We start from the raw sequence: 13,007 nt of genomic DNA, 5'->3' as shown, positions 1-13,007 counted from the left end.
CTAGGATCCTGGCAGCTATATACCTTCTTCTTCAAGTGATGGTCCCGGTATGTATTCCAAACGCGGTTGAGTACGGAGCAGCGATCAGCTCAGAGCTGGATGCAAAGATGCGATAGGTAAGGCCTGCTGCAGGACCACCTGGCCCACGACCGCAGCTGCCCACTGGTCGATGGCCTAGTGCGCCGTGCAGGTGTGGACGGAGCACCAGGTTGCCGCATGGCAGATCTTGTGCCAGGAGACTTCTGCCAGGGAGGCAGAGATGCTTGCGTGCGCCCTCGTGGAATGGGCCGTGATCTTGCCGCGTGGTGCAGCATTTGAGCGCACATAGCATTCTGTAATGCATTTAGAGATCCATTTGGATATGTGCTGGGAGGAGAGGGCCTGACCTCTTGACCATTCCACAATGGCCACGAAGGGACATGGGGAGGCGCAGAATGCGTGAGTCCTGTCCAAGTAGAAGGCCAGTGCCCTGCGGACATCCAGAAGGTGCCATGTCCTGTTCTCGGGCGTGGCATGCGGCTTCGGATGGAAGAGCGGGAGATGGATGCACTGGTTGAGATGAAACTCGGAAACAGCGTTTGGGAGGAACTTAAGGTGAAGGCACAGGGAGACTTTGTCCTTATGGAATTTTATATACGAGGGGGGTCAGCCACCATGGCCGCCAATTCGCTGACCTGCCAGGCGGAAGTCATGGCCACAAGGAAGAGGACCTTCATGGAGAGGTGGGCAAGGGAACATGTGGCCATTGGTTCAAAGGGAGGCTTGGTGAGGGCAGACAGCACAAGATTAAGGTCCGGGGTGTGTGTGGTAGGGGTAAAGACTGTCGGGAAGCAATTCGTCGGGCCCTTCAGAAAGTGGGTAGCGTTAGGGCGGGTAAGCACCAACTGTCCGTCCATTGGAGGGAGGAAGGAACTAAGCGCTGTGAGGTGGACACGGATCACGACCTTAGGCCAAGGCCCGAGTTCTTGAGCGCTAGTCCAGGACGACGGGCACAGAGATGGTCTGGAAGAGAAGGTGGTAGCGTTGTGCCCAGGAGGTGACGCGCCCACGTGGAGTCCTGCCTGCTGTGCGTAAGCATGTGATGGACAGGTGGTGAACAGATGTTGTCTACATGCGAGCCCCATCCAAAAACCAGGCTGCCAGTTGAAGTGGGCCTGGGTGGGGGTGTCGAACCCTGCCGTTATCCCGCACACCATCCCCTCTGCTACGGACTCTCTATTCAGCGGTAAAAGGGAGACCAAGGGCAGGGCGCGTCGCCCCGCACGGCCTCTTATAACCTCGCCTGGAGCACGTGGCAACGCAAGACGCCTGTGTGGGTCAGCAGACACTGCTGCTGAAAACATCCAGCTCCGGCCCATGGTGCGCATGCGGCCCAGCGTTTGGAATACAAATAGGGAACCACACATCTCAAAGAGCCTCCAGTTACAGGTAAGTAACCTCCTCTCGTGATGCTTGGTGTGTCATGCTGCGGGCACTAGGAGGCTGCCGGAGCATGGGCTGTGAAGAGTAGACCCTCTCCACACCTTCATACAGTATGTACGCAGGGATGCCACACGCTAAGCCTACACAGCCAGCGCCGGCTCCAGGCACCAGCCCACCAAGCATGAGCTTGGGGCGGCACCTGGAGGGGGGCAGCGCGGCACTCTGGCTCGAGAGCGGGGCCGCGACTGGGCTCGCCGCTCTCCCCGCGGCGCTCCAGCCGCTGGGGAGAGCGGAGCCGCAGCAGGCTCACTGCCCTTCCCCCAGCGCTCTGGCCGCCGGGGAGAGCGGAGCCCCGGCCAGGCTCTCCACCCTCCTCCCAGCACTCCGGCTGGTCAGGGAGAGCGGGGCCCCGGCCAGGCTCTCCGCCCTCCTCCCGGCGCTCCGGCCACCAGCAGAGCCGCGGTGGGCTCGCTGCCCTCCCCCGGCGCTCCGGCTGGTCGGGGAGAGCAGGCCTGCGGCTGGGCTTGGCTCCCTCCCCTGCTGCGCTCCCCGCAGGACGGGGAGGGCGGCGGTGGGAGGCTTTTTTGTCTGGGGCGGCAAAAAAGCCAGAGCCGGCCCTGTACACAGCAAGCAGGATCCCACGCCAGCGAGTCTCAGGGCCCAGTCTCACGGGGCTCATGCGACAGCACTAAAAATAGCTTGTAGATATTCAGGCTCGGGCCGGAGCTCGCCAACGTCCCTAGGCTTCAGAGCCTGAGCTCCAGCCCAAGCAGCAATGTCTACACCGTTACTTTTCATGCCGTAGCATGAGCCCGAGTCTGTAAACCCAGGCTCTGAGACTCGCTGCTGCAGCTCCTGCTTGCTGTTGTGTGGACTGGCCCTCGCTCGCCTGTGCCTCTCGCACAAACCGATCTGGCCAAATAAGGAAACGGAGGGTAAGGATTTCTGTGTGTTAAGGAGCTGGAAGGGGCCCAGAAGTGGCACTCCGCCGGGTCTGTATATTTTTCCACTTAACTAGGAAAGCTGGCTCGTGCCCAGCCGACCGTTGGTGCTCAGGTGACTTGCGAGCCTGGCTTTCCATCTGACTCATGAGAAAGTTGAGAAACTCCCCCCTGCCCGATGGAAATACATCATCTTCCATCCCTCGGTCGGCGGTTCAGGGCCAGCCCTGGAAGGGAGTGACCAAAAGGCAGCAGCATCTGCTGGCTGGTCAAAGATGTGTGTGTGATGCATTTGGTAAGTCTGGATCCAGTGTCTAGAGTGATCTAACATCACAACAATCCCTCAACCCACAATGGCTGGTAGGCTCAGCTGAGAGGCTAGTGGGTGAATGGGCCAGGGAGAACGGACTCCCCGTCTCTCCCCGGGGCTGGTCCCTGCACTGCCATTGCTGGCTTGGTGTCATTCTGTGCAGATGCAGAGGCCTCCAGTTTCAGGACAGTGGACTCAGCACCTTTCCCCAGGACTCCAATTCTTTAACAAACCCCCAGCAAGTGGTTCCTCCCGGCTTCCCTTCTCCCTACCCCTCCCACGAGCTTATTCTTGGATGGGGTCAAAAACGAGAACCACCAGCTGTTCTCTGGGCTAGGACAGAAGAACCATGTGCTGAGTGCATGGAGCATGGCACAGCCCGGAAGGAACATTTGTCTTCTCCTGCTGTAGCCCCGGGAAATGGGGTCAGCCTAAACCCCACCGTTGCTGAGGGACCCTGCCTTGCGTGTAGCCACACTGGCAATTGCTTTAAATCTTTGCATTCCTTGGAGCCCACGATGTCGTATTTAACAGCCCCATCCCTCTGGCTGGAAGCTGCGGAACGGGCTACCCACCCCGAGTTCGTAACTAGCATCTCTGATGGGCGCATCCTTAGGGTGCTAGTCCTTCCCATGGCCGTGGCTCCGGTCTATTTTTAGAGCACTTACCCGATCAGAGCTCATGCGGGTACGTCTCCTTGACCCGGGAAACACCCCCAGCTCCACGTATACATATCCCCGGTGAGCGTGCGGTATTCTTGTGGAAGGAGGCTCAAGAGATGCACAGCAGCTGAAACACGAGTCAGAGGATCCCCCTGTATAGGGTGAAAGGCTTTTACTTTGTCTCACGCTTCACCTGGCTCGAGCACTTTCTGCCAGAGGATCTCAAAGCACCTTACCCGCACCAATGAGCTGAGCCTCACAACTCCCTCATGGGGTGCGCTAGGCGTTAACCTTCTTGTGTGGGGGAAACTGAGGCACACAAGGGGCACGTGCCTTGCACGGGGTCAGACAGTGAGTTGAGCCAGACACCCTAGAACTCCTGGCTCGAGTCCATTCTAGGCTCAGCGCTGGGCCTTGCTGACATCCAGCGCTCCCGTGGCTGCCCCGAGCGTCGGTCCCTCGCTGCCTCTCCACTGTGCTAGCCTGGCATGGGGCTGATTTTGATCCGTCCGAGGGGAAGTTGCTTCATGTTTGTGCTCCAAGAGCCAATGTGAGTCCAATTTCCCCTGCCCGCGGCAGCCAGGCGCTGGTGGGGCTGTCTGCGAGCCGCTGGAAAATGAATAAAACCACTCCGTAATGCACGCTGCAAGGGTCACTGGCAGTCACAGCTGCAGGCCAGGCTGAGGATTTAAAGGGACAATGCTGCCAGGTTGGTATTTCTGAAGAGAGCCAGGAGGCGGGGGTAGGGTGACCAGACAGCAAATGTGAAAAATCAGGACAGGGAGTGGGGGGTAATAGGAGCCTATATAAGAAAAAGACCCAAAAATCGGGACTGTCCCTATAAAATCGGGACATCTGGTCACCCTGGGCGGGGGAGAAATGGCCCCCTGAGAAGAAGCCAGGCCCCGCATGTCCAGGCTCAATGTCCCAAAGGGAAACGCCCCCAGAGAGCAGGCATGCTGACGGGAACCCCAACACACCCGCCGTCAGGGGGAATGCAGGAGAACCAACCCCCGAGAGACCTCATTCCCTGAGGAGGGAGCCGGGCTAGCTCGGCCCTGCCTCTCTGTGGTACCTCCCCTGCCCTGGGCTTGCCTTGCTGGAGCAGACCCTGTCTTGGGTCAGGTTTCTGGGACCTGCTGCGCTTTATTCAGCTGCCCAAGATGCTGGAGTGGGGGAAACTTGTTCGCTGCTTCAGGTCCAGGGTGGTCTGGGCCAAGACACAGAGTGCCTGAGAGCCCAGCCACTGGGGAGGAGAGCCTGTTGGGAGCCTCTTGGCCGGGCACCTGGGGCTCCTATCTCCTGTGAACGCTTGGGAAGCAGCCACGGTTTCCTAGTACAGTAAAAGCTTCGTTATCCGGCATGTTGGGGAGATGGGGGGGTGCTGGTTAGTCAAAAATTCCAGTACCTAAGAGTTATTCTTAGCCATGGAGCGAGAGAGTTTGGGTGCTGGAGGGGGTTGGGGCATGGGGCACGGGCTCTGGGAGGGAGTTTGGGTGTGTGAGGGGGCTCGGGGCAGCGGGCTGGGGTACGGGAGTGGGTGCAGGTGCGGTGCCAGATCCGGGCAGTGCTCACCTCAGGCCGGGTGGCTCCCTGCAAGCAGCGACCTGTCCCCGCTGCTCCTAGGCAGAGGCACGGCTAGGCGGCTCTGTGCACTGCCTCCGCCCGCAGGCGCGGCCAATGGGAGCTGCGGAGCCAGTGCTTGGGGCAGCGCACGGGCAGCGCACGGAGCCCCCATGGCCATTCTTCCACCTAGGAGCAGCAGGGACAGGTCGCCGCTTCCGGGGAGCCACACGGAGCCAGGTAGGGAGCCTGCCGCCCCGCACCAACCGGACTTTTAATGGATATCAGAAATGCCGGTTTCTAGAGCTTTCTGGTTGGTAAAGTGCCGGATAACACAGATTTTACGATACCTGCCTGCAGCTGGCTCTTGTTTCAGGAACAGCCCATGGCAGCATGACATCCTCTCCCCTCACCCCCCAGTCCTATGGCATCACAATGTCCCCTCCTCTCTTGTGACAGTGTGATATCCTCCCCCATATCCCCACATCCTGTTGTCTCCCCTCTCGTCCCCTGGCCATGCAACATCCTCACCCCTTCCCTACCATCCGCAGCAAGGCAACCTTCCCTCCTGGCCTGTGGCAACCCCAAACCAGGCATGGGTCTGTTCCTGGGCGTCTGGTTTATCCGAACCAGCAGAGTTTGAGGGAGGTTTCGGTTCTGATCTGTTTTGTGAGGAAACCATGAGAAACTCGGGGTGGGGGTGGGAGCAGTTATCCCAAAGTGGGCAAACATGTTGGTTTCAGCCAGTTTTTGCTTTGATTTTTCAGCAGGCCACTCCCTGCTCCTAATGCAGCTCGAGGAATTCCGCGGAGGAGCTGGGTTTGAATGCAAACACCCCAAACTCAGAAAAATGCATCCCTCAACACCTTGTGACCTGAGCTAATTCCTTGCCAAAGACTGAAGGGAAAAGGCGCTGGCACTGGGGCTGTTAATATGTAAAAGGCTCTCGTGCTTTGGTTCCGTTTGATGGAGTTAATGATTGGCAGATAGAAAAATGTTTCAGTAAAGATGTCTGTATTTTCTTGACTGTCATAGAAGAACCTGCTCAAGGGTGATGTCTAACCCAATTTCCAGGAGGATGTTTTGCCGACGATACAAAACTACTCACGATAGTTAGGTCCAAAGCAGACTGCGAAGAGCTACAAAAGGATCTAACAAAACCAGATGAGTGGGCAACAAAATGGCCGATGAAATTCAATGTTGATAAATGCAAAGTAATGCACATTGGAAAACATAATCCTAACTATACATATACAATGATGGGGTCTAAATTAGCTGTTACCACTCAAGAAAGAGATCTTGGAGTCATTGTGGAGAGTTCTCTGAAAACATCCACTCAATGTGCAGCGGCAGTCAAAAAACCGAACAGAATGTTGGGAATCATTAAGAAAGGGATAGATAAGAAGACAGAAAATATCGTATTGCCTCTAGATAAATCCATGGTACGCCCACATCTTGAATACTGCGTGCAGATGTGGTCACCTCCCATCTCAAAAAAAGATTATATTGGAATTGGAATTGGAAAAGGTTCAGAAAAGGGCAACAAAAATGGTTATGGGTATGGAACAGCTGCCGTATGAGGAGAGATTAATAAGACTGGGACTTTTCAGCTTGGAAAAGAGATGACTAAGGGGGGGATATGATAGAGGTCTATAAAATCATGACTGGTGTAGAGAAAGTAAATAAGGAAGTGTTATTTACTCTTCCGCATAACACAAGAACTAGGGGCCACCAAACGAAATTAATAGGCAGCAGGTTTAAAACAAACACAAGGAAGTATTTCTTCACACAATGCACAGTCAACCTGTGGAACTCCTTGTCAGAGGATGTTGTGAAGGCCAAGACTATAACAGGGTTCAAAAAAGAACTAGATAAATTCATGGAGGATAGATCCATCAATGGCTATGAGCCAGGATGGGCAGGGATGGTGTCCCTAGCCTCTGTTTGCCAGAAGCTGGGAATGGACGACAGGGGATGGATCACTTGATGATTCCCTGTTCTGTTCATTCCCTCTGGGGCATCTGGCACTGGCCACTGTCGGTAGACGGGAGACTGGGCTAGATGGACCTTTGGCCTGACCAAGTATGGTCGTTCTTATGGTCTTATGTTATTCCAAAGCATCTAAAACCCCTAGTAACAGTGAAACCTGAGCTAGTAATCCTGCGGCGGAGCACTTAGCTAGGGCTTGTCACCCATGGAGCTCAACGTGCTTTGCAATGGAAGATGAGCACCACTAGTCCCATTTTGCAAATGGGGAAACTGAGTCAGAGGCAGAGTTGGGAATAGAACCCAAATCGGCCGATTCCCAGGCCAGGGTTTGGATCGAGAATCTCAATTACATTGAGGCTTGTAAGAAACTGGTACAGGCGTGAAGCTGATGGGCAGTGTGAGGTGTTGTCCTAATGGCACAAAGTTGAAGAGATTCATTCTGCTTGTGCTTTTAGCATGGACCTATGGCCATGGCGCTGCCATCACAGACCAGGCACCAGCTGACAAGGTGCCCAGACTAAGAACTATAAAGCTGATACAAGGGGGCGTTCTTAGGCCTTTTCATTGCCGCTGGTTGCAGACGGTCCAAGACACATTAAAGTAAGTCTAAATTCCAGATATGCGAGTCTTTGCACTAGCTAAACAAATAGGGATATCCGGGTGCATGCGAGAGTGTATGAAGTATTGGAAGCGTGCCCGTAAAACACGAGCCATGTTAGAAAGGAGAGCAAGTCTTCAATTAAGCAAGACATAATTAGGCCCAGTAATAAGGGTGGCCCAATTCTGAGCTCTCATGTGCCACAGGATGCGAGGCAGTAGATAAAAATCCCGGAGCACCAGATGAAAACGTAAATGGAGTTTAAAATGGTCATAAACGCTGGAAAATGCTTGCATGTACCAGAGCATGTTAGACCGGAGAGAGAGCGCGTATGTATGTGTGTGTGTGTACACCATTACCTCCCTCTACTGGATGGAATCAGAACTGCTTACCCGCGTGTCATAGGTCCTGTACTGCCAATAGCTCCTTTGCCCAAGTGGAAGGAGCTGGCTTGAGCTACGTGAGAAAGCGAACCTATTGAAATGCATGTCCATTATCTGCCTTGTCCTGAGAGCGAGCTCTGGCCCCAAGGCCAAGGGGGTCGTGCTGGTGACCAGCAGAGGAAGAGGTTAAATAAGTGATTTAGAAGAATTCTGTTTGTGTGGAAGCTGGTGGTGGCCACATTCCTGCATGGAAACTTACCGCCCCTGCTTTGAATAGTGAGGGAAGGAGGAACCACTCCAACCAGTTCTGAAGAGGCGAGGCCGGTGGTGGCCACATTCCAGGTTCAGTCCCGCCCGGCCCAAGTGCTCCTGTCCAGAGCACGGAGTGGGTTTGGGGAAGAGCGCCAGCCGTGTGACGGAGCTTGGATGGCTTCCACCTGTGCAGGACAGCTGCAGGCCTGCTCCTGCGGTATAATGCGCCCTACACCTGCTGCCGGAAAGGCACCGCGTGCAATCCCCAAGCCAGCCACGGCGCATAGCTGGGGCACCTCTCGCCATCCCCCCAAATGTTTGGGGAGCTCTAGGGTGGCCATTCTGTCTGGGATCTGCTTGGGGCGGGGAGGAGACTCCCGTTCCCCCTCCTCATCCCGCCCTGGGATCTGCACAGGACAAGCCAAACCCCTGGATGTAAGTGCTTCAGGAGCGATGAAGTCAAGTGGAGCTCCCCCCCGTCACCAGTGCCCTTCCCCTCAGACAGCACCCCACGGCTTTGGTCCCAGCCTTTGCATTGGGTTTGCAGCCCCACTCCTTTGTCAGGTCTGGGGGTTCTGCTCGTGCGGCTGCAGCCGGGAGGCCCAAAGCCCAGGTGATGTTGGCCCTGCCCCCCCTTGGCTATGGGGGCCCAGTGGCTCTGCTGGGAGCCACGATTTTCACTTGCAAACCTGACCGCTCCTTCCAGTGCTGTGGTGGGAGGGGAAGGTGCTGGATTGACATCCCTGGGACTTCAGTCGCAGACTGGGCAGCAGCAGGGCAAACCTCGCCCACACGCCGCCCCACCCCGGAGCCTCAGCCCAGACCTGGGAGGGCCATTTCTCAATGGACGGGGTCGGGGGGCACTTCCGTGGGCCCTTTTGGTCCTTGGACTCTCAGCTGAGTCTGATCCAAAGGGGACGAGTGATGCTAAATGCAGGGGGTGATGTTAACCCATCTATATGCTCAAAACAATTAACAGAACTGCCTGCTTCATGCCCCAGCCAGGGCACTACTCCTTCTCGTCAGCTTTGCCAGGCAGTGCGGGTGACCGTACAGTCATTTTTGCCATGGCCTTTTCTGACCCGCTTTCAAACCTCGGCCTGTACCGACTCCTGTGGTTGGTTCTTCTGAAGCCCACTTGCTCTGACTGTGACTAAGCCTGTCTCTTCCCTCGTCCATCACTCTCAGGTGCCATCTGCCAGCCTGTGCAGAACTGCTCCTTACAGTGCAATGTACCATCTAGTTATATCCAGACCAAGGGTGGGAGGGATAGCTCAGTGGTTTGAGCAGTGGCCTGCCAATCCCAGGGTTGTGAGTTCAATCCTTGAGGGGTCTACTTAGGGGGTCTAGGGCAAAATCAGTACTTGGTCCTGCTAGTGAAGGCAGGGAACTGGACTCAACTCAATGACTTTTCAGAGTCCCTTCCAGTTCTATGAGATATTTATATACTTTATACATCTGACCGTGCTCACCATTAGCAGCTTCGTCCAGAAACCCAGCCTAAATTTTCCTTGGCATCAGTTCATCCCTTTAGTCCTCATTGTATCGCATTCAAGCACCCTAAACAATTCCTCTCTTCCGTCATGCCCCCAAGCCAGCCAGTGTGATTTTTCTTGCTCCTCTCTGAGCTTCCTCCAGCCCGAGCTCTCGCTTTCAGGTGATGAATTCCCTGCGCTGCAGTGAGAGGGGTTAATTGCCACCCTGTCTGTGATGCCTAGCCTTGAATCTCCATGTCTAGGCTTCAGTCCATGGCCGCTTGGGCTACCACCTTCCGAGCAAGGTCCTTTCTAGGACACAGTGGCTGTGTCAGAACTTTATGGTTGTCGTTCTACTGCAGGCCATGAATGCTCAGAATTTCTTGGGGATGTCAGTATTCGAACTCAGATCCCCAGCCCCACTCCATGCTCTGCAAGCCCAGCCCCCCCCCCCCCCCCCGCTGTACAGCCAGGACTCATGTTACTAGTACAGTCATGCATGCACAGTCACGCGGCTGGGAATGGGGGTCATGCCGGCGGGGGTGGGCCCACACCAATCCCAGAAATACTGGAATGTCCTGTATGCTGGGAATGCATGAGGTGGCCACCTTTAGGTGTGGCTATGCCAGTGGCTGTTCAACCTCTGAGCATGCCCGGTGTGAATTAGATGTTTCCAGAAGCCCCAGTCTGTCTGCATTCCCTTCTCTCCCATCAGCCTGCCTCCTGAGTACCTCCTAAATGTGAACCCTACCACTCAGGCGAAAGGAGATTCTCCATTAGTTGTTAGCAGTACGGGGCCTATGACACACAGCTGAACTGTTCTGATTCTACCCAGCAGAGGGCAGCAGTAATGAACCCACTAGCCAGCTCATTGTTACCCTGAACGCATTTAGAGGCAGACATCGTGATCCTGACCTGTCTCTATCCAGATAGCTCCCTCAGTCTTTCCCTGGGGATTTTCTCCTCCCATCCTTATCTCATTTGAGTTCACTGCTCTATATTTCCTCTAGATTTTTCTGCCTGCAGGAGAGTATTACAGCTCTCACCATGACTGCGCTGACCCAGGGTGTCTCTCCCAGTCCCTTGCATGCTGAGATGTATTTTTTTGCAGTGACATTGCACTGCGAGCTCCTGTCCAGTTTGTGACAGTCCGGCGATCTGTCACCCCACTTGCATCGCTGCTACTGTGTGGGGGCCGCTCCCTAGAACTATGTAGTCAATCCCCCCGACATACAGGTGGCCTGTTGTTCTAATCTCCCCTCATCCTGACTCAGCAGCCCCTAGATATTCAGGGGGGTCTTTCCCATTCTTTGACTGCTCAGGAACAAGTATTTACTGAGTGACTCACAGGCCAGGAATGCCTGCTACAGCTCTCTCTTGCATAAGGTCCATTCATTCACCTGCCCCGGGGGAGAAATCAGGTGCCACTATGTATGAGCTCAGAGCTCGATGCAGCTGAAGGAGCATTATCCCACCTGCCCATGCATAGGGGCACAATCAAGACATGTTAATAGGATCTCCTCCAAGCTTGCAGATAAGGGTGGTTTGCACATAGGCCTGAGAACTCCTCCCCTGAATTTCTGTGCCCTTTGCTGGTTGAACAGGCCAGGGGGGAATTTCCTGATTAGGCTCCTCTAAGGGTTCTTGGAATTCGGATGGAGGAGGGGGGCTTGCTTTGGTTTCGCTCTCGGTGGGTGTGATCTCGCCCCTCTAGGGCTTGGCTTGAGCAATCTGCCCTTTGGGAAGGAAGAGGACAGAGAGGATCAGTGGAGAGGGCCCTGGCGCATGGCACAGAGGGCTCTGGGAGGGCAAAGGACAGTGAGCTGGGCCAGGATGGGAGTGAGGGCGAGGGCAGAGCCCAGCCACCTCTGCTGCAGAAAGGGGCCTATGTCCTTGCTTTGGGGTGGGCCAGACCACCCCAAAAGACCTTCTTGTTGGCCCCCCTCCGTAGGCCACAATGTTAGCCACTTGCATGGAGGTGGCCTTTCATTTACTCCCCTAGGTGAAGGGGAGGGGGGTGAATGCTGGTCCAGGGCCTCCTTCCACCCAGCCAGGCAGCAGTAGTGGGCTCTGCCGCCTTTTGTCCAGCCTCAGACGCACTGATCCCCCTGGCTCCATGTGACCTGGGTCCTACGAGTCCAAAGCTCCTGTCATAACCAACCCCAACATAAGTGGGGAAATCAATTAGGGCAAAGGATATGGATGGGCTACTAGTCATATACCAATGCAGATCTGGGGCCACACAGCAACTCAGATGTTGGTTTGAGGTGACCCCGCTTAGCATGACAGACACCTGGAAATCTTCATGTACTGCAGGGAAGTGTTCGTAAATTACTTCCACTTAAACAGCCTTTTCTACAAGATGGGTAACAATAACTCACTAGATAACTCCGCAGTGTTATTTTAGTGTCAGACATGCCTAAGCGCATCAGATTTGTTTGTGTGTTAAATGTTGCATGCATCAAAGGTTTCAGAGTAGCAGCAGCCGTGTTACTCTGTATCCGCAAAAAGAAGAACAGGAGTACTTGTGGCACCTTAGAGACTAACAAATTTATTAGAGCATAAGCTTTCGTGGACTATCCGAAGAAGTGGGCTGTAGTCCACGAAAGCTTATGCTCTAATAAATTTGTTAGTCTCTAAGGTGCCACAGGTACTCCTGTTCTTTTTGCATGCATCAAAGGATATCCTGGCCTCAGTGAAGAGTTTATATAGAGGTGTGAGTATATTGGCCCACACAAAAACACTACGCTGTGTAACAGTTAAGGTTGTTCAAGGACAAAAACCATTTACCCAAACATTAAAAAAGTAGAAAATCCAAAGTTATGGCAAATACATGACAAAGCAACCCAGCAACAACTTAGAGAAAGCCTAATCTTCAATCATTTCTATCTATCATACTCCTATGCAAACACACTACCAAAACAACCTTAACTCTGCCCCTATCATTATAACACCTGCTGTCTTTCTTACCTAGAGGCAAAGGTTCTATAAACATGGGATCAGAGTGTTGCATATGAGAGCACACTGCAGGTCAACCCAAATCCTTTCCAGTACATCTAACCCAGACGTTTTCAAACTGTGGGACATGGAGGAACGTTCGGGGGTAGGGGATGAGAGATACCAGGTGGCTGGCAATGCCCTGGGGCTCAGGCCAGCCCCATGCAGTGGGGCTTAGGGAGGGAGTGCCACCTCTACCCAGGGCTGGCTCCAGGCACCAGCATTCCAAGCAGGTGCTTGGGGTGGCAATCTGCAAGCAATGTTCAGCTGCCCGTGGCCGAATTGCCGCCGCGGAAACGCGCGTGCCTCCCTAACGGCACACGGACTGCCCCCGCCGTCCACAGCGGCAATTCGGCGCGCTGCTTGGGGCGGCAAAAACATTAGAGCCGGCCCTGCCTCCACCCCCCGACTCACC

The 13,007-nt window shown here is 54.6% G+C and overlaps 1 protein-coding gene across 1 annotated transcript in view; it reads left to right on the top strand.

Moving 5' to 3' along the window:
- Window positions 1-434: 434 nt before the first annotated feature.
- Window positions 435-13,007, top strand: part of B3GNT7 (UDP-GlcNAc:betaGal beta-1,3-N-acetylglucosaminyltransferase 7) — a 36,028-nt gene continuing 23,455 nt past the window's right edge. Inside the window, exon 1 of the mRNA XM_034780544.1 lies at window positions 435-438. Within this exon, the coding sequence (XP_034636435.1) occupies window positions 435-438 (4 nt within the window). The remainder of the gene's footprint in view (window positions 439-13,007) is intronic.

The sequence above is a fragment of the Trachemys scripta genome, chromosome 9, assembly GCF_013100865.1.
Source record: "Trachemys scripta elegans isolate TJP31775 chromosome 9, CAS_Tse_1.0, whole genome shotgun sequence".
In the NCBI taxonomy this organism is placed as follows: Eukaryota; Metazoa; Chordata; order Testudines; family Emydidae; genus Trachemys; species Trachemys scripta.
This window is presented reverse-complemented; position numbering and strand designations above follow the sequence as displayed.